General features: G+C 58.7%; 4 protein-coding genes and 1 pseudogene across 5 annotated transcripts; all 5 read left to right on the top strand.

Moving 5' to 3' along the window:
- Positions 1-2,459: 2,459 nt before the first annotated feature.
- On the top strand, positions 2,460-3,239 carry LOC144735432 (histone H1 pseudogene; annotated as a pseudogene). The gene has a single exon (XR_013588609.1). The product of XR_013588609.1 is annotated as a histone H1 pseudogene (transcript).
- A 1,013-nt stretch (positions 3,240-4,252) lies between these two features.
- Positions 4,253-4,642, top strand: LOC144735473 (histone H4). The gene has a single exon (XM_078617876.1). It carries the CDS (start codon positions 4,309-4,311, stop codon positions 4,618-4,620), a length of 312 nt encoding a protein of 103 aa, XP_078474002.1. The 5' UTR covers positions 4,253-4,308; the 3' UTR covers positions 4,621-4,642.
- An 802-nt stretch (positions 4,643-5,444) lies between these two features.
- LOC144735451 (histone H2B type 3-B) lies at positions 5,445-6,110 on the top strand. Its single transcript, XM_078617857.1, has one exon. It carries the CDS (start codon positions 5,499-5,501, stop codon positions 5,898-5,900), a length of 402 nt encoding a protein of 133 aa, XP_078473983.1. The 5' UTR covers positions 5,445-5,498; the 3' UTR covers positions 5,901-6,110.
- Positions 6,111-6,418: 308 nt separating this feature from the next.
- LOC144735443 (histone H3) lies at positions 6,419-7,252 on the top strand. The gene has a single exon (XM_078617849.1). The coding sequence runs from the start codon at positions 6,741-6,743 to the stop codon at positions 7,149-7,151; it is 411 nt and encodes a 136-aa protein (XP_078473975.1). The 5' UTR covers positions 6,419-6,740; the 3' UTR covers positions 7,152-7,252.
- A 651-nt stretch (positions 7,253-7,903) lies between these two features.
- Positions 7,904-8,546, top strand: LOC144735462 (histone H2A-like). The gene has a single exon (XM_078617866.1). The coding sequence runs from the start codon at positions 8,042-8,044 to the stop codon at positions 8,420-8,422; it is 381 nt and encodes a 126-aa protein (XP_078473992.1). The 5' UTR covers positions 7,904-8,041; the 3' UTR covers positions 8,423-8,546.
- The last annotated feature ends 16,859 nt before the right edge of the window (positions 8,547-25,405 follow it).

Here is a 25,405-nt window from a genome sequence, read left to right as displayed (position 1 = left end):
GAGAGGATGAACCAGACTCTGGCCGGGAAGCTTAAACGCATGGCGGCCGCGAATCAACAGGACTGGGACGAACACCTCCCCTATGCCCTGTTCGCCTACACCACCGCCGTTCACACATCTACAGGACAGACCCCGTTCCTAATGATGTTTGGTCGCGAGTCTCGCCTGCCCGCAGATCTGCTGTTCGGTGTCCCTCCGCCGCAACGGGAGGAAGGGAGCCACCCCGTGGAGCACTTGCTGGAGACCCTGCGAGGGGCCAGGGGCCGAGCCTACCCGCACGGAGAGGCCGCGCACCAGCGGCAAGAGCAGGGCGCCCGACCCCGTATGGAGCCCCCCTTCTACACTGCGGGCTCCGAGGTGTGGCTGTACACTCCCCGCGTCGGTGCCGGACAGGTGGGGAAGCTGACCACCTACTGGCGAGGACCCTGGATTGTGAGACGGCAGATCTCACCATGGACGGTGCTGATTCAGGGAGGAGAGAGGGGCCGGGAGATGGTGGTCAACATCCGCCGACTGAAGCCGTGGCGAGCAGCCCCCGAGGGGGGGAGCCCCGCCGTCCAAGTACCCCGAAACCCCGGGGTCCCCCTACCCCCCGTGCCCGGGGGCCTCGCGCAGTATATGGGCCCCACGGAGCCCCGGGCTCCGAGGGGCCCCGGGCGGGGCCGGGGGCGACGAGGACGGCGACCCTTAAACCCCACCGCCTCTGAGTTTGTTCCCCAGCCCGCAGGTGCCAGAGACCGAGGGGAGCCGTTGGAATGGAGGAGGAGACCACCGCCGGAGCCCCAGGAGACGGAGCCGCCACCCCCGAGGCCAGCCACAAGGGCCGGGCGAATCCCGCGGACCCCGCGGCGATACCTCGTGGGGGCAACCCAGGCGAGGTGCTCCAGTCAACCCGGGACGGGGACTGGCACCCCGGGGGGCTATGTGGTGCCACAGCGACGGGGCCGCTCGGCCGAGCCAGGGAGCCGCCCGGCTTCCACCGCCGCACTGCCCCCCATCACCCCCCCCACATAAACACGCACCCGCACCCACGTAGGGCCTCGTGGTCGGGTCACCTACCCTGAGTTTTCACCCGAGGGCCCCCTAGGGGGGTTACCCCACGGTTTCTCAGGGCCAGGGAATTGGACAGGACCCTTCCCAGGCCAAGTAACACTGCGGCGCCGTGGGCGGATTTGAGATCGCACGACCACGGCGAGCTCAGAGAGCCCCGCAGTTAGAAACGCATACAAACACAAACACGGGTCAGCAAGGCAGATAGCTGGGATCAGGAACCGGGACGACTGATTGGTCGAAAGTTCAAAGGCCGGCGGGATCGCAAAAGAGCGGGAAATCCTAGGCTCAGGATTGGTCGAGAGACCAAGGCGGTCGGGACGGGGGCGCCTAGCCTTTGATGTGAATAGTTTAAAAGAAAACGCAGGGGCAGTAGGGAACTCTCTTCTTCTGGAGTTTGGACACGGGGTCAGCGACGAAGGAGTCATCGGGCGAGCCGCTAGATTGTCTGCAGGACGATCTGAGCGCCGCAAGGTCACCAAGGACTACAGACGGTATCGTGTTGCGCGCCTTACAACACCTCAGAGCGGAGGGTAGGATCCGTAGGAGAGGGTTAGTTCGGGGTAAGGACGAGTAGGAAAGCGGTTTAGCAGAGAGCGCAGCATAGAATAGGGCTACACGGCACCAGAGTGTGGGTTAGAAGCGCCTTGCTGTCCCGCACACACACACGGGTGGCTCGGTTGGTTAGCAAGGGCTAATAAAATCTCGAGCGTAGTAACAAAACCGTGTTGTTGGGTGTTTTTGGAACGTGGTATTAGCGTGCACTGCATTCGCGAGTGTGTGGTCGTTGTACGCATAAAGGCCGTGGTCTCTGTACGATTGTGCGGGTACGGAGGTGTGTGCGTTAACGCCCGGGGAGAGCACTTTTGGTGTGTTGGCGTGACTACGCAGCCGTGTGAGAGGAGAATCGTCCTTGTACGATATTTGTGTTGACGTGCACGCGCGAGTGGGGGAGGGGACGAGTCGTCGTGTCGGCGTGTGCCCCGCTTGCGTGCGCTCGTTACTTGCGTAAGCTCTCGGCGTGCGTAATCGGCGTGCCCAAGGTGCGCGATCGTAACGTGGGCGGCCAGCGCGGCGCAGAGCGGCGCAGGAGTGGGTATCGCGTGTGGAGCTGTATGCGTGTGTGCGCGCACGTTCACGACGTGTGTAACACAGGTGCGCGATCCTAACGTGAGTGGTCAGGGTTGGGTGAGTGCCGTGCAGAGCTGTGTGTGGGTGTGCGCGTGCGTGGTTATCCATGCCTGCTACGCGGACCCGCGGTGGAGGGGAACCCTCGGGTGACGGCTCCCACACCCTGGGTGAGGAGCCTAGCGGCGGTTCGCTTAGCAGCGGGGGGGCGATTGATGATGTTAGTCCGGCCGTTAGTATTATCGAGGGAGGGATCTCGGGGGCTAGCGACCCCCACAAGAGCGCTGATTTCGATTTCAAAGAGGCGAGGCGATAAAAGCGACGTTTTGAGATGGCGGAAACTGCTCCTGCTCAACCACCAGCTGCGGCTACTTCAGCGCCTAAAAGCCCCAAGAAGAAGCGCGCCGCTCCAAAGTCCAAGAAGGTCGGCCCCAGCGTGTCCGAGCTCATCCTCAAGGCTCTGGCCAGCAGCAAGGAGAGGAACGGCGTGTCTCTTCCTGCGCTCAAAAAGTCGCTTGCTGCCGGAGGATACGACGTGGAGAAGAACAATGCCCGCGTGAAGTTGGCCATCAAGAAGCTCGTGGCCAAAGACGCCGTGGCGCAAGTGAAGGGCAGCGGTGCATCTGGCTCTTTCAAACTCAACAAGGAAAAGGCTGCCGCAAAGGCGAAGCCCAAGTCGTCAACATCAAAGCCCGCAGCTAAAAAGCCCGCGGCAGCCAAGAAGGTGAAGAAGCCCGCGGCAGCCAAGAAGACCGCGCCCAAGAAGTCTCCCAAGAAAGCAAAGAAGCCCGCGGCTGCCAAGTCGGCCAAGAGCCCCAAAAAGGTGAAGTCGGCTGTTAAGCCCAAGAAGGTGGCGAAGAGCCCAGCCAAGCCCAAGGCTGCGAAGCCCAAGGTCGCTAAGCCCAAGACCGTCAAGGCCAAGGCCGCCAAACCCAAGGTGGCCAAGCCCAAGAAGGCCGCGGCCAAGCCCAAGAAGACTGCGCCAAAGAAGTGAATCCGATCGGACGATGCTCGATTCACTCCACCTCAACGGCTCTTTTCAGAGCCACCCACTTAGTTAAAAAAAGTGAACCAGGTGCTGCTGCGCTTCAATTAGTTCATCGTTAACACATGGCAGTGTATTACGTTGCTGTTGAATGCGTGCCATATTCTGTAAGTCAAACCCATTTACGCGTGGCGATGGTTGCTCGCCTTGACTCGGCCCTGATCAAGGAGCTCGACGCTTGGTGCAGTTCAATCGTGAGGATTTGTGTAGATTGGATAAGTTTCGTACATTCGCCAAATTAACTGTATAACATTTTACCCACTCGATGTGTTTTAAGCATTGATGTGATGGGAGTAATCGAGCCCGAAAGCAGTAATCATAAACACAGGCGGGGCGGGTGGCAGCTCCCTCACTCGAACTGGGTGCAGAGTAATGTCAGCAACGTCATCATTCTCGCTGGCGATTCTAATCTAAATCCAGATTCAAATCGATGCATTCTTGACGAACCTTCAATTTTGATTATGTGTTGCACCTCTTCATTCCGTCATCATGTTACTGGTGCCAAATATGGAATTTAGTCTAAAAATGTATTGATTCCAGACAGCTTTACTCAATTTGCCTTCATTCGCTCGTTCTCGCCTTTTCACTTTGTTTTTGTTTTGTAAACATTGCGGTGCACCATCTAAACTTCTCTATTAAAATAAATGTCTTTCTTACTTTGGGAGAACTAGTTGGTGACGTTCACTCAACTATTGTGTTGGAAGCCGTTTAGCTTCACACGATTATAAAGTTAGTTCATCTTGTTCACTTGAAAACAAGACCTTACACCGATTATTCACTCCACGTGCAATCTTGCAACAGATTGCGTTCCTCTCGCGTTCGCTGCGGGTGTGCCAATATCATTACAGAGTGCTTCGAAGAAGGGTCATTGCCCAAAACGTCGCATATTGTACATGTCACGGAAGTGTTTTTGACGACGGTGGAGGGTTTTCTTCGTCACAGAGGTTAAATGTCGAAGGTTTAAGGCGGAGCCATCGCGGAGGGCAGGGGTGGTCGGTGACGTCACCACGCTTCGGATATAAAGGTGGCTGCTGCTGCAAGCTGAGCGCGCATGTCTCTCGCGTGCTTTGTCAGAAGTAGTCGCAATGTCTGGACGCGGTAAAGGCGGTAAGGGGCTCGGCAAGGGAGGCGCAAAACGCCATCGCAAGGTGCTGCGCGACAACATCCAGGGCATCACCAAGCCCGCCATCCGCCGCCTCGCTCGCCGCGGCGGTGTGAAGCGCATCTCGGGCCTCATCTACGAGGAGACCCGCGGCGTCCTGAAGGTCTTCCTTGAGAACGTCATCCGCGACGCCGTCACCTACACGGAGCACGCCAAGCGCAAGACCGTCACCGCCATGGACGTGGTCTACGCCCTCAAGCGCCAGGGCCGCACTCTCTACGGCTTCGGAGGCTAAGCGCCCATCTCTCGCACATTAAGCCAACCTAAAGGCTCTTTTCAGAGCCACCCACCTCTTCGAAACTGCTTGCGCCAGTGTTGCCAAACACTTTCTAAATGGAGCACATGTCCTGGGTTATTGCGCGCCAATTCCGCGTGAGCGTGGTGGACGTTTGCTTGTTGAGTTGGCGAATCTTCATCTGCTTCCACATGAATGAAAGAAATCATGATATTCACGACACGTCACATTTAACAAGGCGTAATTCTTGAACGCATTAATACAGTACCCATTTCTGGTATTTTTGCGTGAATAATTTCCAGCTGCAGCCGATTCCGATATTACGTAGAGCATTTGGCGCCACAATCTTACAGCACACTCGTCCTAATTGACGTAGCGTGCCGGAACGCTAATCTCCACCTGTACAGCACAACAGCGAAGTTATTTTTCTCCACCGAGCGCTTGTATTTATCCAAATTGCGTTCATAAAACGCCCGTGTGCCGTATTAGACGAGTTGTGAAACAATCCTTCGTAAGAAACAAAAAAACCCACACTCAAAACACAATATACTGTATTGGGTTTTCTAGTCATCCTTTTTAAAACAAAATCAATGGCCATGGCTGCAATTCACTAATATACATGTTTGGACATTACATTGTGTTATATTCACAAGTCATTTTTGCAGTAAAAACTATATTAAAGTGAAAATCGCGTCCGCGTTTCTCATTGGAGGCTGATGGAGAGGGATGGTACTAAAAGAGCCACTCAGCAGCGCCGCGCACTACGATCCTCTGATTTGCATCTCGCCTCCTATAAAAGGAGCTCAACGCGCGACCGACATCCACATTCGCTTCCCGTCTGTTGTGAACTGACCCGAAGCTGCCTACGACGCGTCGACATGCCCGATCCTCCCGCATCAAAGAGCGCTGGGCCGGCTAAGGTTCCTGCTCCCAAGAAGGGCTCCAAGAAGGCTGTGACCAAGGCTACGCGCAAGGATGGCAAGAAGCGACGCCACCGCAGGAAGGAGAGCTACGCCATTTACATCTACAAGGTGATGAAGCAGGTGCACCCCGATACCGGCATCTCGTCCAAGGCAATGAGCATCATGAACTCGTTCGTCAACGACATCTTTGAGCGCATCGCTTCCGAGGCGTCCCGCCTGGCGCACTACAACAAACGCTCCACCATCACCTCTCGGGAGATCCAGACCGCAGTGCGACTGCTGCTCCCCGGCGAGCTGGCCAAGCACGCCGTGTCGGAGGGCACCAAGGCCGTCACCAAGTACACAAGCTCCAAGTGAAGCCTCGACTCCACCATTAATTACAAAGGCTCTTTTCAGAGCCACCCACCTCTCCGAACCTGCTATTACCAGTCCTAGCAGGAGTACAAAACGAAACTTCCAACAAAGTCCCGGTTCACGCGGGGACATTGTTCGCTCATTGAAATGGAGAGATCGATCGCATTTTGACCTGTTTCAACGTGAATAAAAGCGATAACAATATTCATGGCACATCATATTCACCAGCAGGCATTTATTGGACTTGTTTGTCCATTGATTTCATCTGCAGCCCATTCAGATATTACATTGGATATTTGGCGCCAAAACCTTGCAATGCAATATATTTAATTCGTGGTTGTATTTTCGGGCAGGAACTAACATTTTGCACGTGTACATATATGTAAAAGTAAGCGCCTAGCATGGATGACTCGTGCAGTATAATTGATGATCATCATCTCAATGCCAAGAGAATAGATATCTATCCCTGTGATCGCCTCTTTCCGACATTTTTACGTATTACTGTTTCCAATGAAGTGCAGTTTCTTCACACTTTATTTAGATCATGCAGAGCACTGTAAAGTCGTTTTCGGAAAGGTGTTTGCTTGAGAAAATAACATCCGTTAAAGACATCGACGGCGCTCAAACGGTACTACTGCATCGTGATACGGCATTCTGAAATGATCCAAACTGAACATTTTGTTGATTAAGAAGAGTTGACGACTCGAGATCATTGCACGCTGCCAACCAATCAGCACGCTCCCCGTCTTCGCACGTCACGACTCCGCTGACCAGTGAGCGCGCGCTCTGGGCTACATAAGCCGCCTTCTCCCCGCTTGTGAGAATCTTTGCCCACACCAAGCCATGGCTCGCACCAAGCAGACCGCTCGCAAGTCCACGGGCGGCAAGGCCCCACGCAAGCAACTCGCCACCAAGGCGGCCCGAAAGAGCGCTCCGGCCACGGGCGGCGTCAAGAAGCCTCACCGCTACAGGCCCGGCACCGTCGCTCTGCGCGAGATCCGCCGCTACCAGAAGTCCACCGAGCTGCTCATCCGCAAACTGCCCTTCCAGCGCCTCGTCAGGGAGATCGCGCAGGACTTCAAGACCGACCTGCGCTTCCAGAGCTCCGCTGTCATGGCTCTGCAGGAGGCCAGCGAAGCGTACCTTGTCGCGCTCTTCGAGGACACCAACCTGTGCGCCATCCACGCCAAGCGCGTCACCATCATGCCCAAGGACATTCAGCTCGCCCGCCGCATTCGTGGCGAGCGCGCTTGAACGCCCAGCTCGGCCCTCAAAGCACAACACAAAGGCTCTTTTCAGAGCCACCACTTACGCATGAAAAAGCTTCCATGTGTGTCCTTCAAAGTTCGGGTGCCGGAAACCTTCGTTTGCTGGTCACGGCTCTCACGAGTCGTCAGGCGTAAGCGACAATGAAGTTCATTTTATATACCCCGCCGCTCATTTTTCAACATCACACGTTGGTGTTGTATATAAGCGTTGTGAAACCATGTTTACATAATCTACAACAAAAGGGTTATTTTGGTGAAATATATTAACTATTAAACCCAAAGATATTGGTTGATGTTGTTTCAATCCCGAGCTGATAAGAAGTTCACATTTTGCAAACTAAGAGACTGAATTATTCACGCACATATATTTTTAGGCATTGCCCGAACAGGCGGTTAAAGGAATATATATACACCGTATAGGCACGTGGGCGATCAATCACGAGCTCAAGGCTATCACAATGATTTCTTATAACCAATGAGGTCCCTCAAAATGATGATTATAATCAATAATACATTGATATTTGCGGAATCCGCTTATAAGTTTGACTTGCCAGCACGTGCCCATAAATTAACTCAATAATGCTTAAAACTTGAACCTATTAAGTACGTGTATCGCATTGTTTAATTCCTAAGATACGTGTCCGCATAAAAATATATATGGATAAAAATAATTAAAGTCAACATCGAATCCTCGCGTCCCGGCTTTTCATTGGTGGCTCAAGGAGAGGGCGGGACTCGACCGAGAGGAGCCAATCAGCAGCGGCGCGCTCTACGATCCTCGTCTCCGCTATAAAAGACGCTCCGGTGGTGCGTGTTAACGTCACAAATCGTTCGTACTTTGTCTCTATTGCTTTTTGCATCCTAGGTCCCTTAGCAATGTCTGGACGCGGCAAGACCGGTGGCAAATCTCGCGCCAAGGCAAAGTCCCGCTCTTCCCGCGCCGGCTTGCAGTTCCCCGTGGGTCGCGTTCACAGGCTGCTCCGCAAGGGCAATTATGCCCAGCGGGTCGGCGCTGGAGCACCCGTCTACCTGGCCGCCGTGCTCGAGTACCTTTCTGCCGAGATCCTCGAGCTGGCTGGCAATGCCGCCCGCGACAACAAGAAGACGAGGATCATCCCCCGACACCTGCAGCTCGCCGTGCGAAACGACGAGGAGCTCAACAAGCTCATGGGCGGCGTGACTATCGCCCAGGGCGGTGTGCTGCCCAACATCCAGGCCGTGCTGCTGCCCAAGAAGACCTCTCAGGCAAAGAAGTGAACGCGCCGCCGCCTCTACCACCACAACAACGGCTCTTTTCAGAGCCACCCACTTGCTTGCAAAGAGCTCGGACAGTCGTACACAGGGGTTTTGTTATTAATAAGGACACCGTCGTCGAGTTGCCCTCGTGCCAAATTGCTCGCAATTCAACAAATGCTCTGCTCATTCCAGTTACCCTTTATTATGTCTAATTTAGGAACGGTATTTGAGCAGCATTCCAACATTGCATCAATCATGGAACATGGTTTAGAATAAATTGGGATGCCTATTGGAAGAAAGTATCGTGTTTTTTAAAGAATAAAACTCGCTCTTTTTGAGCGGTCAGATTACATATGAAGAGGAGTCGGAGAATGGTTCAAGCACTTTAAGGGATCTGCGAGCCACCCTCACGCACCACGCAAACACGACATCTCCGCTCTCACGACAACACGCACCAATCACACGCGCGGGAAAGAGCTGGACGGGGGTGTCAGGGGTTAAAGGGCAGTGACGTCACCCGGAGCAGGCGTGCTGGACGCGGATGTGTATTGGGAGCGGAGATTGAGGAGTTAAAAGGGGCTGTGGGACGTGTGCCCGGGGTTGGTCTTGGAACGAGTATTGCTGTGCGTTGGTGAAAACAGGACCCTGCGGGGTGGGCTGGTAGGAACGAATAACCAAAGAATATAAACATAATGTATTATTACACTTGTTTAGCCAGGAAAGCCCCACTGAGACTAAAGGTTTTTGTAGGGTCCTGCCAAGTGTTTGCAGTAGGGGGCGATGTTGCTACACTGAATCGGACGATACGAAAGGAGAGTGTGAGGCCTAGGTCTAGGCTTTAGGCCTAGCTGTAGGCTTTAGGGCGCCGTGAGTTAATTTTTAATTTACCTGTTTTTATAATTTATGTAAAAGCTTTAAATTTAAATGTTTCTATTTAAAAGCATCAGGGAATGTAACATTGTTAAACATAACTCCCTTGCACACACGCAGGGGAACAATACGAAGGGAGAGTTTGAGGCGTTCGAGGCTTGAGGCCTAGCTGTAGGCTTTAGGCCGCCGAGAGTTAATTTTTAATTTAAATGTTTTTATTATTCATGTAAAAGCTTTAAATTTAAATGTTTATATTTAAAAGCATCAGGGAATGTAACATTGTTAAACATTAACTCTGTGGTGCCACAGCGACGGGGCCGCTCGGCCGAGCCAGGGAGCCGCCCGGCTTCCACCGCCGCACTGCCCCCCATCACCCCCCCCACATAAACACGCACCCGCACCCACGTAGGGCCTCGTGGTCGGGTCACCTACCCTGAGTTTTCACCCGAGGGCCCCCTAGGGGGGTTACCCCACGGTTTCTCAGGGCCAGGGAATTGGACAGGACCCTTCCCAGGCCAAGTAACACTGCGGCGCCGTGGGCGGATTTGAGATCGCACGACCATGGCGAGCTCAGAGAGCCCCGCAGTTAGAAACGCATACAAACACAAACACGGGTCAGCAAGGCAGATAGCTGGGATCAGGACCCGGGACGACTGATTGGTCGAAAGTTCAAAGGCCGGCGGGATCGCAAAAGAGCGGGAAATCCTAGGCTCAGGATTGGTCGAGAGACCAAGGCGGTCGGGACGGGGGCGCCTAGCCTTTGATGTGAATAGTTTAAAAGAAAACGCAGGGGCAGTAGGGAACTCTCTTCTTCTGGAGTTTGGACACGGGGTCAGCGACGAAGGAGTCATCGGGCGAGCCGCTAGATTGTCTGCAGGACGATCTGAGCGCCGCAAGGTCACCAAGGACTACAGACGGTATCGTGTTGCGCGCCTTACAACACCTCAGAGCGGAGGGTAGGATCCGTAGGAGAGGGTTAGTTCGGGGTAAGGACGAGTAGGAAAGCGGTTTAGCAGAGAGCGCAGCATAGAATAGGGCTACACGGCACCAGAGTGTGGGTTAGAAGCGCCTTGCTGTCCCGCACACACACACGGGTGGCTCGGTTGGTTAGCAAGGGCTAATAAAATCTCGAGCGTAGTAACAAAACCGTGTTGTTGGGTGTTTTTGGAACGTGGTATTAGCGTGCACTGCATTCGCGAGTGTGTGGTCGTTGTACGCATAAAGGCCGTGGTCTCTGTACGATTGTGCGGGTACGGAGGTGTGTGCGTTAACGCCCGGGGAGAGCACTTTTGGTGTGTTGGCGTGACTACGCAGCCGTGTGAGAGGAGAATCGTCCTTGTACGATATTTGTGTTGACGTGCACGCGCGAGTGGGGGAGGGGACGAGTCGTCGTGTCGGCGTGTGCCCCGCTTGCGTGCGCTCGTTACTTGCGTAAGCTCTCGGCGTGCGTAATCGGCGTGCCCAAGGTGCGCGATCGTAACGTGGGCGGCCAGCGCGGCGCAGAGCGGCGCAGGAGTGGGTATCGCGTGTGGAGCTGTATGCGTGTGTGCGCGCACGTTCACGACGTGTGTAACACAGGTGCGCGATCCTAACGTGAGTGGTCAGGGTTGGGTGAGTGCCGTGCAGAGCTGTGTGTGGGTGTGCGCGTGCGTGGTTATCCATGCCTGCTACGCGGACCCGCGGTGGAGGGGAATCCTCGGGTGACGGCTCCCACACCCTGGGTGAGGAGCCTAGCGGCGGTTCGCTTAGCAGCGGGGGGGCGATTGATGATGTTAGTCCGGCCGTTAGTATTATCGAGGGAGGGATCTCGGGGGCTAGCGACCCCCACAAATTGGTGTCGGAAGCGGTACGGACCCCCGCGTTACCTCACGCTAAAATAAGACTGATATTTACCGGCCGGGGGGCCCCTTCGTGGAAGGCATTCGCCCGCAATCTCTTAGGGGCCAAGGAAATTAATGGATGGACGGACGCGCAGGCAGTACGTCAACTTAATATGAATCTTGATGGGCGGGCAGCCGATTTTGTAGAAGCGTTACCCGCGAGCGCACAGACACAGCTAGAGGAGCTGATGCGCCGACTCGATCAGCGTTTTGGCACACGTGACGAGGAGGAAGCAAAATCGGCCTTAGAGGCGCGCCGTCGCCAACCTGGCGAAGATCTCCGTGATTACGCCGAGGATGTGCGCGAGTTAACAAAGATCGCACGCCCGGGGTACGCAACTGATGTTATTGAGGAACTGGCCGCCGAGAAAATCCAGCGGTACCTGTCTCGCACGGCGTGGTGGCAGCCAGACATGAGCTGCCCACGTCTTCCCTTTAACACCCTTGTCGAGCGCGCACGTAAGTGTGAAAGAATTCACAGCGAACGCGCGCAGCTCCGGGGGCTGGGACGAGAGCGCGCCATTGCGAGCCTGCTCTCGGAAGACGAGGAGGAGGAACAGGAGCTCGCGAGGACGGTAAGGGGCCGGGAAAGAGAGCCTCCAGTGTCCCGCGAGACAACCCCGGGATGGGTTGCCGGTATACAAATGGGTATAAAGGATGTCTCCGGCCAAGTAACCCAGGTACGCGAGGAAACGAATAAAAATATGACCCAACTGCAATCCTCCGTTGAGACCATCCGATCCGAAATGGGGGACCTAGACTCCACGGTAGGAGGGCTAACTGGAAGGATAGCCCGACTAGAAGCAGAGTATGAGCAACAGCGCACGGGGGGAGGAGGGAGTGGGCAGAAAGTTCGCCACAGAGCCGCCACTCCTCCCAGGACGTGTTATGTGTGCGACCGTCGAGGGCATCTCATGAGGGACTGCCCTCAGCTCGCCCGTGCGAGGCCGATGCATAGGTCAAACACTAAGCCCCCCCTAGAGAGGGGACCACCGGGGGATGAAATCGACGTAGACCCGACCCAAACCAGCTGTAATAATAATGGCGAGCGAGTGATCCATAAACAGGTTACAACGACAACACCCAAGGGCGCAGGGACCTCGGGCGATTGGCTGCGGGAGCTGGTGGCAGGGATAACGGGAGCCACGTCGCTGGTGGAAGGCCAGGTGAACGGGCAGCGCACCCGGATCCTGTTGGACACGGGCGCCGTGGCCTCTCTCATGAGCGCCGCGCACTGCAGCATGCTCGGGGTGGACGTGGGCTGCCTGCAGGCCCCGGATCGCGCGCTGCACACGGCAAGCGGAGCCGGGATGGGGTTGCTGGGGAAGGTCTCCCTCGAGGTCCGTCTAGGAAACCAGGTGTGCACACAGGAATTCTACGTTTCGAGTGTGTTGTGCCACGAGTGCATTGCAGGAACGGACCTCCTGGAAAAGTTGGGACTTAACGTACAGCCCCGGCAACGATGCGCTACGGTGGAGGGCAGCGGGGAGCGGATTCCGTTCCTAGGACAGGAGCCGAATCGCCCACGCTTCACACCCGTGGCCGCTACGCTGGTGTCGGCCGTCACCATCGGGCCTCTCGCCGAGATGCTGGTGCCAGTGGCAACCCTCTCCACCGACCCAACCCACCGACCATCGGGCGAGGTAATGCTGACTCCTCACCCGGAGTTGGCATCGCGATACGGGGTGGTAGGGTCAGCCACACTGGTAAACGCAGATGGGGGCCGGCTGTTTATACGTGTGTTTAACCCACACAGTACCCCGGCAATGATACGACGACGCACCCCGGTAGCCACCGTACACCCCCTGCACGCTCGCCACTCGAACGACTCGGTGTTCGCACTCTGGGCGGAGGACCCTGGCCGCCCCGAGGACAGCCAGGATCTGGCCTGGCGGGTCGGCCCGACCCCCCGAGCCGAGATTGTTCCCCTGCAGGATGCGTTACATGTGCCTTGGGCAGCCTTACCTAAGGGGGAGGCCGATCAGCTGCGCGGGTTATTGCGGGAGTACGCTGACGTGTTCAGTGAGCACGATTCGGACGTGGGCCGGACCGACCTGGTCAAGCACCAAATTGACACAGGTGCAGCCCGACCCATCAAACTCCCTGCATACCGAGTGGGCGCGCCTGAACGGACCCAGATCAAAGAGGCAGTCACGGATATGCTACGCGATAACATAATCCAGCCCTCCGCGAGCCCTTGGTCTGCCCCGGTGGTACTGGTAACGAAAAAGGACGGATCGACTCGGTTCTGCGTTGATTACCGAAAATTGAACGCAGTCACCCTCGGCGACGCTTTTCCCATCCCACGCATCGACGACACCTTCGACAGTCTCGCAGGAGCGCGGTATTTTTCCACCCTCGATCTGGCGTCCGGTTACTGGCAGGTGGAGATGACGGAGGAGGATCGGCCAAAAACAGCATTCACCACCCCGATGGGCCTGTTTGAGTTTCGAGTGTTGCCGTTCGGACTCACTAACGCGCCCGCGACGTTCCAGCGGTTGATGGAGTTGGTGATGCGGGGCTTGCAGTGGGAACAGTGCCTGATTTACCTGGACGACGTAATAGTGTTCAGTAGGTCGCTGTCCGAACACTGGTCCAGGCTGCGGGAAGTATTCCAGCGACTGCGAGCAGCCCATCTCAAGCTCAAGCCACGTAAGTGTTACATTGCGCAACGCGAGGTGGGGTACCTCGGACACCGAGTCAGCGAGGCAGGGGTGAGCACCGATCCCGAGAAGGTGCGTGCCGTAGTGGATTGGCCGCGGCCGAGGAACCTGACGGAGATCAGGTCATTCTTGGGACTCGCCACTTATTACCGTCGATTTGTAAAGGGATTCAGTGAGATTGCACGCCCCCTCACCCAACTCACCTCCCCTAAGAACCCCTATCAGTGGTCGGAGGCCTGCCAGACGGCTTTCACCACACTCAAAGACCACCTCACCCACACCCCCACCTTGGCTTTCCCAGATTTCACCACCGATTTTATTTTGGACACTGACGCCTGCAGCAGTGGGCTGGGCGCGGTGCTGTCGCAAGTGCAGGGTGGGACGGAGCGGGTCATCGCATACGCCAGTCGGACCCTGAGCGGGGCCGAACTGAACTATTGTGTAACCCGTCAGGAACTGTATGCTGTAATTTTCGCGTGTAAACAGTTCCGACCGTACTTGTACGGCAGGAAATGTCGTGTGCGCACCGATCATTATGCACTGCAGTTCCTCCTTACATTCAAGGAACCGCGGGGGCAGATGGCTCGATGGCTGGCGCAGCTGCAGGAGTACAACCTGCAGATCGAGTACCGAGCGGGGCGAACACACGCGAACGCGGACGCCTTGTCAAGACGGCCCGCGGTGCGCGCTGAGACGAGGGAGGGAGACGCCTGCCCGTGCTTCACGGGGGGACGCTGCCGCCAGGCAGCAGAACCCAAGGAGCGCGCGGAAACTAAACTCCCCCCCCCGAGAGAGAGTGCAGTGTGCGCCGCAGGAACCCCTGCAGAAGGAGCCCGGGGACAGACGGATCATCCCACCCCAACCGGGCGGATCCAAGAGGATGTCGGCTGCGCCTTCCCGGGCTTGGACGACGAGCAGCTGCGACAAACCCAGCAGCGGGATCCGGATCTGGCGGCGGTGGAGGCGGCACTGCGAGAGAGGAAGGATGCACTACCAGGGCCCTGGAGCGGTTTGTATGCCCGGTTGTGTGTAGAAAACGGGGTGGTGAGGGAACTGGCCGACGCTGGGCAGCCGGGGTGCATCTGCGTTCCCGCCCATGTGCGACCCCAACTACTACGACTGGTACACGACCACCCGCTCGGGGGCCATGATGGGGAACGGCGCACCCGGGAGACTCTGCGTCGCCAGTATCTCTGGCCTAAATTAGCGCAAGATGTGGCCGCCTGGGTGCAGGGCTGCCGGGCCTGTCAGCAGTGTGGGCAAAAGCCGGCGAGGTACCAGGTACCCCTGAGGCCGTTCCGAGTCAGTCGGACGAATCAGTTGGTCGGAATCGACCTGCAGGGGCCCTTTCCACGATCCCACCGGGGCAACCGATATATTCTTGTAGCGGTGGAGTACTTCACCCGCTACCCCGTGGCGGTGGCTATCCCGGATAAAACAGCCCTCGTAGTGGCCCGGGCCTTCGTGGAAAACTACGTACTTAAGTGCGGGATCCCCGAACGAGTCATTACCGACCAGGGTAGTGAATTCGAGGCCGAACTATTCCAGGCGCTGTGCCGAGAGTTCGGGATCCAGAAGGACCGAACCACGGCATATCACCCCCAGGCGAACGGGATGGTAGAGAGGATGAACCAGACTCTGGCCGGGAAGCTTAAACGCATGGCGGCCGCGAATCAACAGGACTGGGACGAACACCTCCCCTATGCCCTGTTCGCCTACACCACCGCCGTTCACACATCTACAGGACAGACCCCGTTCCTAATGATGTTTGGTCGCGAGTCTCGCCTGCCCGCAGATCTGCTGTTCGGTGTCCCTCCGCCGCAACGGGAGGAAGGGAGCCACCCCGTGGAGCACTTGCTGGAGACCCTGCGAGGGGCCAGGGGCCGAGCCTACCCGCACGGAGAGGCCGCGCACCAGCGGCAAGAGCAGGGCGCCCGACCCCGTATGGAGCCCCCCTTCTACACTGCGGGCTCCGAGGTGTGGCTGTACACTCCCCGCGTCGGTGCCGGACAGGTGGGGAAGCTGACCACCTTCTGGCGAGGACCCTGGATTGTGAGACGGCAGATCTCACCATGGACGGTGCTGATTCAGGGAGGAGAGAGGGGCCGGGAGATGGTGGTCAACATCCGCCGACTGAAGCCGTGGCGAGCAGCCCCCGAGGGGGGGAGCCCCGCCGTCCAAGTACCCCGAAACCCCGGGGTCCCCCCACCCCCCGTGCCCGGGGGCCTCGCGCAGTATATGGGCCCCACGGAGCCCCGGGCTCCGAGGGGCCCCGGGCGGGGCCGGGGGCGACGAGGACGGCGACCCTTAAACCCCACCGCCTCTGAGTTTGTTCCCCAGCCCGCAGGTGCCAGAGACCGAGGGGAGCCGTTGGAATGGAGGAGGAGACCACCGCCGGAGCCCCAGGAGACGGAGCCGCCACCCCCGAGGCCAGCCACAAGGGCCGGGCGAATCCCGCGGACCCCGCGGCGATACCTCGTGGGGGCAACCCAGGCGAGGTGCTCCAGTCAACCCGGGACGGGGACTGGCACCCCGGGGGGCTATGTGGTGCCACAGCGACGGGGCCGCTCGGCCGAGCCAGGGAGCCGCCCGGCTTCCACCGCCGCACTGCCCCCCATCACCCCCCCACATAAACACGCACCCGCACCCACGTAGGGCCTCGTGGTCGGGTCACCTACCCTGAGTTTTCACCCGAGGGCCCCCTAGGGGGGTTACCCCACGGTTTCTCAGGGCCAGGGAATTGGACAGGACCCTTCCCAGGCCAAGTAACACTGCGGCGCCGTGGGCGGATTTGAGATCGCACGACCATGGCGAGCTCAGAGAGCCCCGCAGTTAGAAACGCATACAAACACAAACACGGGTCAGCAAGGCAGATAGCTGGGATCAGGACCCGGGACGACTGATTGGTCGAAAGTTCAAAGGCCGGCGGGATCGCAAAAGAGCGGGAAATCCTAGGCTCAGGATTGGTCGAGAGACCAAGGCGGTCGGGACGGGGGCGCCTAGCCTTTGATGTGAATAGTTTAAAAGAAAACGCAGGGGCAGTAGGGAACTCTCTTCTTCTGGAGTTTGGACACGGGGTCAGCGACGAAGGAGTCATCGGGCGAGCCGCTAGATTGTCTGCAGGACGATCTGAGCGCCGCAAGGTCACCAAGGACTACAGACGGTATCGTGTTGCGCGCCTTACAACACCTCAGAGCGGAGGGTAGGATCCGTAGGAGAGGGTTAGTTCGGGGTAAGGACGAGTAGGAAAGCGGTTTAGCAGAGAGCGCAGCATAGAATAGGGCTACACGGCACCAGAGTGTGGGTTAGAAGCGCCTTGCTGTCCCGCACACACACACGGGTGGCTCGGTTGGTTAGCAAGGGCTAATAAAATCTCGAGCGTAGTAACAAAACCGTGTTGTTGGGTGTTTTTGGAACGTGGTATTAGCGTGCACTGCATTCGCGAGTGTGTGGTCGTTGTACGCATAAAGGCCGTGGTCTCTGTACGATTGTGCGGGTACGGAGGTGTGTGCGTTAACGCCCGGGGAGAGCACTTTTGGTGTGTTGGCGTGACTACGCAGCCGTGTGAGAGGAGAATCGTCCTTGTACGATATTTGTGTTGACGTGCACGCGCGAGTGGGGGAGGGGACGAGTCGTCGTGTCGGCGTGTGCCCCGCTTGCGTGCGCTCGTTACTTGCGTAAGCTCTCGGCGTGCGTAATCGGCGTGCCCAAGGTGCGCGATCGTAACGTGGGCGGCCAGCGCGGCGCAGAGCGGCGCAGGAGTGGGTATCGCGTGTGGAGCTGTATGCGTGTGTGCGCGCACGTTCACGACGTGTGTAACACAGGTGCGCGATCCTAACGTGAGTGGTCAGGGTTGGGTGAGTGCCGTGCAGAGCTGTGTGTGGGTGTGCGCGTGCGTGGTTATCCATGCCTGTGTGGGGGTCGCTAGCCCCCGAGATCCCTCCCTCGATAATACTAACGGCCGGACTAACATCATCAATCGCCCCCCCGCTGCTAAGCGAACCGCCGCTAGGCTCCTCACCCAGGGTGTGGGAGCCGTCACCCGAGGATTCCCCTCCACCGCGGGTCCGCGTAGCAGGCATGGATAACCACGCACGCGCACACCCACACACAGCTCTGCACGGCACTCACCCAACCCTGACCACTCACGTTAGGATCGCGCACCTGTGTTTCACACGTCGTGAACGTGCGCGCACACACGCATACAGCTCCACACGCGATACCCACTCCTGCGCCGCTCTGCGCCGCGCTGGCCGCCCACGTTACGATCGCGCACCTTGGGCACGCCGATTACGCACGCCGAGAGCTTACGCAAGTAACGAGCGCACGCAAGCGGGGCACACGCCGACACGACGACTCGTCCCCTCCCCCACTCGCGCGTGCACGTCAACACAAATATCGTACAAGGACGATTCTCCTCTCACACGGCTGCGTAGTCACGCCAACACACCAAAAGTGCTCTCCCCGGGCGTTAACGCACACACCTCCGTACCCGCACAATCGTACAGAGACCACGGCCTTTATGCGTACAACGACCACACACTCGCGAATGCAGTGCACGCTAATACCACGTTCCAAAAACACCCAACAACACGGTTTTGTTACTACGCTCGAGATTTTATTAGCCCTTGCTAACCAACCGAGCCACCCGTGTGTGTGTGCGGGACAGCAAGGCGCTTCTAACCCACACTCTGGTGCCGTGTAGCCCTATTCTATGCTGCGCTCTCTGCTAAACCGCTTTCCTACTCGTCCTTACCCCGAACTAACCCTCTCCTACGGATCCTACCCTCCGCTCTGAGGTGTTGTAAGGCGCGCAACACGATACCGTCTGTAGTCCTTGGTGACCTTTCGGCGCTCAGATCGTCCTGCAGACAATCTAGCGGCTCGCCCGATGACTCCTTCGTCGCTGACCCCGTGTCCAAACTCCAGAAGAAGAGAGTTCCCTACTGCCCCTGCGTTTTCTTTTAAACTATTCACATCAAAGGCTAGGAGCCCCCGTCCCGACCGCCTTGGTCTCTCGACCAATCCTGAGCCTAGGATTTCCCGCTCTTTTGTGATCCCGCCGGCCTTTGAACTTTCGACCAATCAGTCGTCCCGGGTCCTGATCCCAGCTATCTGCCTTGCTGACCCGTGTTTGTGTTTGTATGCGTTTCTAACTGCGGGGCTCTCTGAGCTCGCCGTGGTCGTGCGATCTCAAATCCGCCCACGGCGCCGCAGTGTTACTTGGCCTGGGAAGGGTCCTGTCCAATTCCCTGGCCCTGAGAAACCGTGGGGTAACCCCCCTAGGGGGCCCTCGGGTGAAAACTCAGGGTAGGTGACCCGACCACGAGGCCCTACGTGGGTGCGGGTGCGTGTTTATGTGGGGGGGGTGATGGGGGGCAGTGCGGCGGTGGAAGCCGGGCGGCTCCCTGGCTCGGCCGAGCGGCCCCGTCGCTGTGGCACCACATAGCCCCCCGGGGTGCCAGTCCCCGTCCCGGGTTGACTGGAGCACCTCGCCTGGGTTGCCCCCACGAGGTATCGCCGCGGGGTCCGCGGGATTCGCCCGGCCCTTGTGGCTGGCCTCGGGGGTGGCGGCTCCGTCTCCTGGGGCTCCGGCGGTGGTCTCCTCCTCCATTCCAACGGCTCCCCTCGGTCTCCGGCACCTGCGGGCTGGGGAACAAACTCAGAGGCGGTGGGGTTTAAGGGTCGCCGTCCTCGTCGCCCCCGGCCCCGCCCGGGGCCCCTCGGAGCCCGGGGCTCCGTGGGGCCCATATACTGCGCGAGGCCCCCGGGCACGGGGGGTGGGGGGACCCCGGGGTTTCGGGGTACTTGGACGGCGGGGCTCCCCCCCTCGGGGGCTGCTCGCCACGGCTTCAGTCGGCGGATGTTGACCACCATCTCCCGGCCCCTCTCTCCTCCCTGAATCAGCACCGTCCATGGTGAGATCTGCCGTCTCACAATCCAGGGTCCTCGCCAGTAGGTGGTCAGCTTCCCCACCTGTCCGGCACCGACGCGGGGAGTGTACAGCCACACCTCGGAGCCCGCAGTGTAGAAGGGGGGCTCCATACGGGGTCGGGCGCCCTGCTCTTGCCGCTGGTGCGCGGCCTCTCCGTGCGGGTAGGCTCGGCCCCTGGCCTCTCGCAGGGTCTCCAGCAAGTGCTCCATGGGGTGGCTCCCTTCCTCCCGTTGCGGCGGAGGGACACCGAACAGCAGATCTGCGGGCAGGCGAGACTCGCGACCAAACATCATTAGGAACGGGGTCTGTCCTGTAGATGTGTGAACGGCGGTGGTGTAGGCGAACAGGGCATAGGGGAGGTGTTCGTCCCAGTCCTGTTGATTCGCGGCCGCCATGCGTTTAAGCTTCCCGGCCAGAGTCTGGTTCATCCTCTCTACCATCCCGTTTGCCTGGGGGTGATATGCCGTGGTTCGGTCCTTCTGGATCCCGAACTCTCGGCACAGCGCCTGGAATAGTTCGGCCTCGAATTCACTACCCTGGTCGGTAATGACTCGTTCGGGGATCCCGCACTTAAGTACGTAGTTTTCCACGAAGGCCCGGGCCACTACGAGGGCTGTTTTATCCGGGATAGCCACCGCCACGGGGTAGCGGGTGAAGTACTCCACCGCTACAAGAATATATCGGTTGCCCCGGTGGGATCGTGGAAAGGGCCCCTGCAAGTCGATTCCGACCAACTGATTCGTCCGACTGACTCGGAACGGCCTCAGGGGTACCTGGTACCTCGCCGGCTTTTGCCCACACTGCTGGCAGGCCCGGCAGCCCTGCACCCAGGCGGCCACATCTTGTGCCAATTTAGGCCAGAGATACTGGCGACGCAGAGTCTCCCGGGTGCGCCGTTCCCCATCATGGCCCCCGAGCGGGTGGTCGTGTACCAGTCGTAGTAGTTGGGGTCGCACATGGGCGGGAACGCAGATGCACCCAGGCTGCCCAGCGTCGGCCAGTTCCCTCACCACCCCGTTTTCCACACACAACCGGGCATACAAACCGCTCCAGGGCCCTGGTAGTGCATCCTCCTTCTCTCGCAGTGCCGCCTCCACCGCCGCCAGATCCGGATCTCGCTGCTGGGTCTGTCTCAGCTGCTCGTCGTTCAGGCCCGGGAAGGCGCAGCCGACGTCCTCCTGGATCCGTCCGATCGGGTCCCGAGCTGCGGGTCCCGCGCTTGCCGGGCGGTCGACGGGATCCTCGGTGCCACCTGCAAGGGTCTCTGTGGCGCACACTGCACTCTCTCTCGCTGGGGGGGGGTCAGTGGCCGCGGCCTCTCGGGGGTCCGTTGCCTGCCGGCAGCGTCCCCCCGTGAAACACGGGCAGGCCTCCTCCGCCCTCGTCTCGGCGAACACCGTGGGTCGCCTCGACAAGGCGTCCGCGTTTGCGTGCGTCCGGCCAGCCCGATACTCGATTTGCAGGTTGTACTCCTGCAACTGCGCCAACCACCGGGCCATCTGCCCCCGCGGCTCCTTGAATGTAAGAAGGAACTGCAGAGCATAATGGTCAGTGCGTACGCGACATCTCCTGCCGTACAAATACGGCCGGAACTGTTTGCATGCGAAAATTACGGCGTACAACTCTTGGCGGGTCACGCAATAGTTCAGCTCGGCCCCACTCAAGGTCCGGCTGGCGTACGCGATGACTCGTTCCGTCCCATCCTGTACCTGTGACAACACCGCGCCCAGCCCGCTGCTGCAGGCGTCGGTGTCCAAAATAAAATCGGTGGTAAAATCGGGGAAAGCGAGGGTGGGGGCGTGGGTGAGGTGATCTTTGAGAGTGGTGAAGGCCGTCTGGCAGGCCCCCGTCCACTGGTAGGGGTGCTTAGGGGGGGTGAGTTGGGTGAGAGGGCGTGCAATCTCACTGAATCCCTTTACAAATCGACGATAATAGGTGGCGAGCCCCAAAAATGATCTGATCTCCGTCAGATTCCTTGGCCGTGGCCACTCCACTACGGCGCGTACCTTCTCCGGATCGGTGTGCACGCCTGCCTCGCTGACGCGATGCCCGAGGTACCCCACCTCGCGTTGTGCGATGTAACACTTACGTGGCTTGAGCTTGAGATGAGCCGCTCGCAGTCGCTGGAACACCTCTCGAAGCCTGGACCAATGCTCAGACAAAGATCTACTGAACACTATCACATCGTCCAAGTAAATCAGGCACTGTTCCCACTGCAAGCCCCGCATCACCAACTCCATCAACCGCTGGAACGTCGCGGGCGCGTTAGTGAGTCCGAACGGCAACACTCGAAACTCAAACAGGCCCATCGGGGTGGTGAATGCTGTTTTTGGCCGATCCTCCTCCGTCATCTCCACCTGCCAGTACCCGGACGCGAGATCGAGGGTGGAAAAATACCGCGCTCCTGCGAGACTGTCGAAGGTGTCGTCGATGCGTGGGATGGGAAAAGCGTCGCCGAGGGTGACTGCGTTCAATTTTCGGTAATCAACGCAGAACCGAGTCGATCCGTCCTTTTTCGTTACCAGTACCACCGGGGCAGACCAAGGGCTCGCGGAGGGCTGGATTATGTTATCGCGTAGCATATCCGTGACTGCCTCTTTGATCTGGGTCCGTTCAGGCGCGCCCACTCGGTATGCGGGGAGTTTGATGGGTCGGGCTGCACCTGTGTCAATTTGGTGCTTGACCAGGTCGGTCCGGCCCACGTCCGAATCGTGCTCACTGAACACGTCGGCGTACTCCCGCAATAACCCGCGCAGCTGATCGGCCTCCCCCTTAGGTAAGGCTGCCCAAGACACATGTAACGCATCCTGCAGGGGAACAATCTCGGCTCGGGGGGTCGGGCCGACCCGCCAGGCCAGATCCTGGCTGTCCTCGGGGCGGCCAGGGTCCTCCGCCCAGAGTGCGAACACCGAGTCGTTCGAGTGGCGAGCGTGCAGGGGGTGTACGGTGGCTACCGGGGTGCGTCGTCGTATCATTGCCGGGGTACTGTGTGGGTTAAACACACGTATAAACAATCGGTCCCCATCTGCGTTTACCAACGTGGCGGATCCCACTATCCCATACCGTTTTGCCAACTCCGGGTGAGGAGTTAGCATTACCTCTCCTGATGGTCGGAGCGCGGGGTCGGTGGGGGATGTTGCCACCGGCACCAGCATCTCGGTGAGTGGGTCGATGGTGACTGCCGTCGCCAGGATAGCGACCACAGGTGCGAAGCGGGGGCGCGTTGGTTCTCGTCCCAGGAACGGTATCCGCTCGCCGTTGCTCTCCATGGTGGCGCATCGCTGGCGGGGTTGCACGTTGAGTCCCAGCCGTTCTAAGAGGTCGGTACCTGCGATACACTCGTGACACAACGCACTCGACACGTAGAACTCCTGGGTGCACACCTGACTGCCTATGCGGACCTCTAGGGTGGCTCTCCCCAGCAGCCCCATTCCGGCTCCGCTCGCCGTGTGCAGCGCGCGGTCCGGTGCCTGCAGGTGACGCACGTCGACCCCGATCGCGCTGCAGTGCGCTGCGCTCACGAGCGAGGCCACCGCCCCCGTGTCCAGCAGAATTCGGGTACGCACTCCGTTTACCTCCCCTTCCACGAGCGACGTGGCCCCCGTGATCCCCGCCACCAGCTCCCGTAGCCAGTCGCCAGGAGTCACCGTTTCTGTGGGCGTTGTTGTTGGAACCTGTGTGGAGATCACTCGCTCGCCATTATTACCGTCTTTTTGCATCGGGACCGCTTCGAATGCACCCCCAGATGGTCCACTCTCTAGGGGGCGTTGGGGTTTAACCCCGGCGCGTTTCTAGCGCGGGCGATCTGCGGACAGTCTCTCACGAGATGCCCTCGCCGGTCACACAGGTAACACGCACGGGGGGCCGTCCCGTAGGAGCCCCCCCGTCCGTTTCCTATCCCCCCTCCGGCACGCCGCTGCCCCGACTCTGCCTCTAGTCGGGCTACCCTCCCAGATAACCCTCCCACCGTGGCGCGTAGGTCCCCCATTTCGGATCGGATGGTCTCAACGGAGGATTGCACCTGGGTTACCTGGCCGGCTATATCTCCCATGCCGGTCTGTAACCCAGCTACCCAACCCGGGGTTGTCTCGCGGGACACTGGAGGTTCTCTTTCCCGGCCCCTTACCGTCCTCGCGAGCTCCTGTTCCTCCTCCTCGTCTTCCGAGAGCAGGCTCGCAATGGCGCGCTCTCGTCCCAGCCCCCGGAGCTGCGCGCGTTCGCTGTGAATTCTTTCACACTTACGTGCGCGCTCGACAAGGGTGTTAAAGGGAAGACGTGGGCAGCTCATGTCTGGCTGCCACCACGCCGTGCGAGACAGGTACCGCTGGATTTTCTCGGCAGCCAGTTCCTCAATAACCTCAGTTGCGTACCCCGGGCGTGCGATCTTTGTTAACTCGCGCACATCCTCGGCGTAATCACGGAGATCTTCGCCAGGTTGGCGACGGCGCGCCTCTAAGGCCGATTTTGCTTCCTCCTCGTCCCGTGTGCCAAAACGCTGATCGAGTCGGCGCATCAGCTCCTCTAGCTGTGTCTGTGCGCTCGCGGGTAACGCTTCTACAAAATCGGCTGCCCGCCCATCAAGATTCATATTAAGTTGACGTACTGCCTGCGCGTCCGTCCATCCATTAATTTCCTTGGCCCCTAAGAGATTGCGGGCGAATGCCTTCCACGAAGGGGCCCCCCGGCCGGTAAATATCAGTCTTATTTTAGCGTGAGGTAACGCGGGGGTCCGTACCGCTTCCGACACCAATTTGTGGGGGTCGCTAGCCCCCGAGATCCCTCCCTCGATAATACTAACGGCCGGACTAACATCATCAATCGCCCCCCCGCTGCTAAGCGAACCGCCGCTAGGCTCCTCACCCAGGGTGTGGGAGCCGTCACCCGAGGATTCCCCTCCACCGCGGGTCCGCGTAGCAGGCATGGATAACCACGCACGCGCACACCCACACACAGCTCTGCACGGCACTCACCCAACCCTGACCACTCACGTTAGGATCGCGCACCTGTGTTTCACACGTCGTGAACGTGCGCGCACACACGCATACAGCTCCACACGCGATACCCACTCCTGCGCCGCTCTGCGCCGCGCTGGCCGCCCACGTTACGATCGCGCACCTTGGGCACGCCGATTACGCACGCCGAGAGCTTACGCAAGTAACGAGCGCACGCAAGCGGGGCACACGCCGACACGACGACTCGTCCCCTCCCCCACTCGCGCGTGCACGTCAACACAAATATCGTACAAGGACGATTCTCCTCTCACACGGCTGCGTAGTCACGCCAACACACCAAAAGTGCTCTCCCCGGGCGTTAACGCACACACCTCCGTACCCGCACAATCGTACAGAGACCACGGCCTTTATGCGTACAACGACCACACACTCGCGAATGCAGTGCACGCTAATACCACGTTCCAAAAACACCCAACAACACGGTTTTGTTACTACGCTCGAGATTTTATTAGCCCTTGCTAACCAACCGAGCCACCCGTGTGTGTGTGCGGGACAGCAAGGCGCTTCTAACCCACACTCTGGTGCCGTGTAGCCCTATTCTATGCTGCGCTCTCTGCTAAACCGCTTTCCTACTCGTCCTTACCCCGAACTAACCCTCTCCTACGGATCCTACCCTCCGCTCTGAGGTGTTGTAAGGCGCGCAA

This window comes from Lampetra planeri, chromosome 3 (genome assembly GCF_965212315.1).
Source record: "Lampetra planeri chromosome 3, kcLamPlan1.2.h2, whole genome shotgun sequence".
Lineage (NCBI taxonomy): Eukaryota > Metazoa > Chordata > Hyperoartia > Petromyzontiformes > Petromyzontidae > Lampetra > Lampetra planeri.
The sequence above is the reverse complement of the archived record's forward strand: the minus strand, read 5'-3'. Positions and strand labels throughout refer to the sequence as shown.

Excerpts from the sequence above, each read along its gene's own strand:
- LOC144735473 (XM_078617876.1), top strand. The coding sequence starts at position 4,309 with ATGTCTGGACGCGGTAAAGGCGGTAAGGGGCTCGGCAAGGGAGGCGCA.
- LOC144735451 (XM_078617857.1), top strand. The coding sequence starts at position 5,499 with ATGCCCGATCCTCCCGCATCAAAGAGCGCTGGGCCGGCTAAGGTTCCT.
- LOC144735443 (XM_078617849.1), top strand. The coding sequence starts at position 6,741 with ATGGCTCGCACCAAGCAGACCGCTCGCAAGTCCACGGGCGGCAAGGCC.
- LOC144735462 (XM_078617866.1), top strand. The coding sequence starts at position 8,042 with ATGTCTGGACGCGGCAAGACCGGTGGCAAATCTCGCGCCAAGGCAAAG.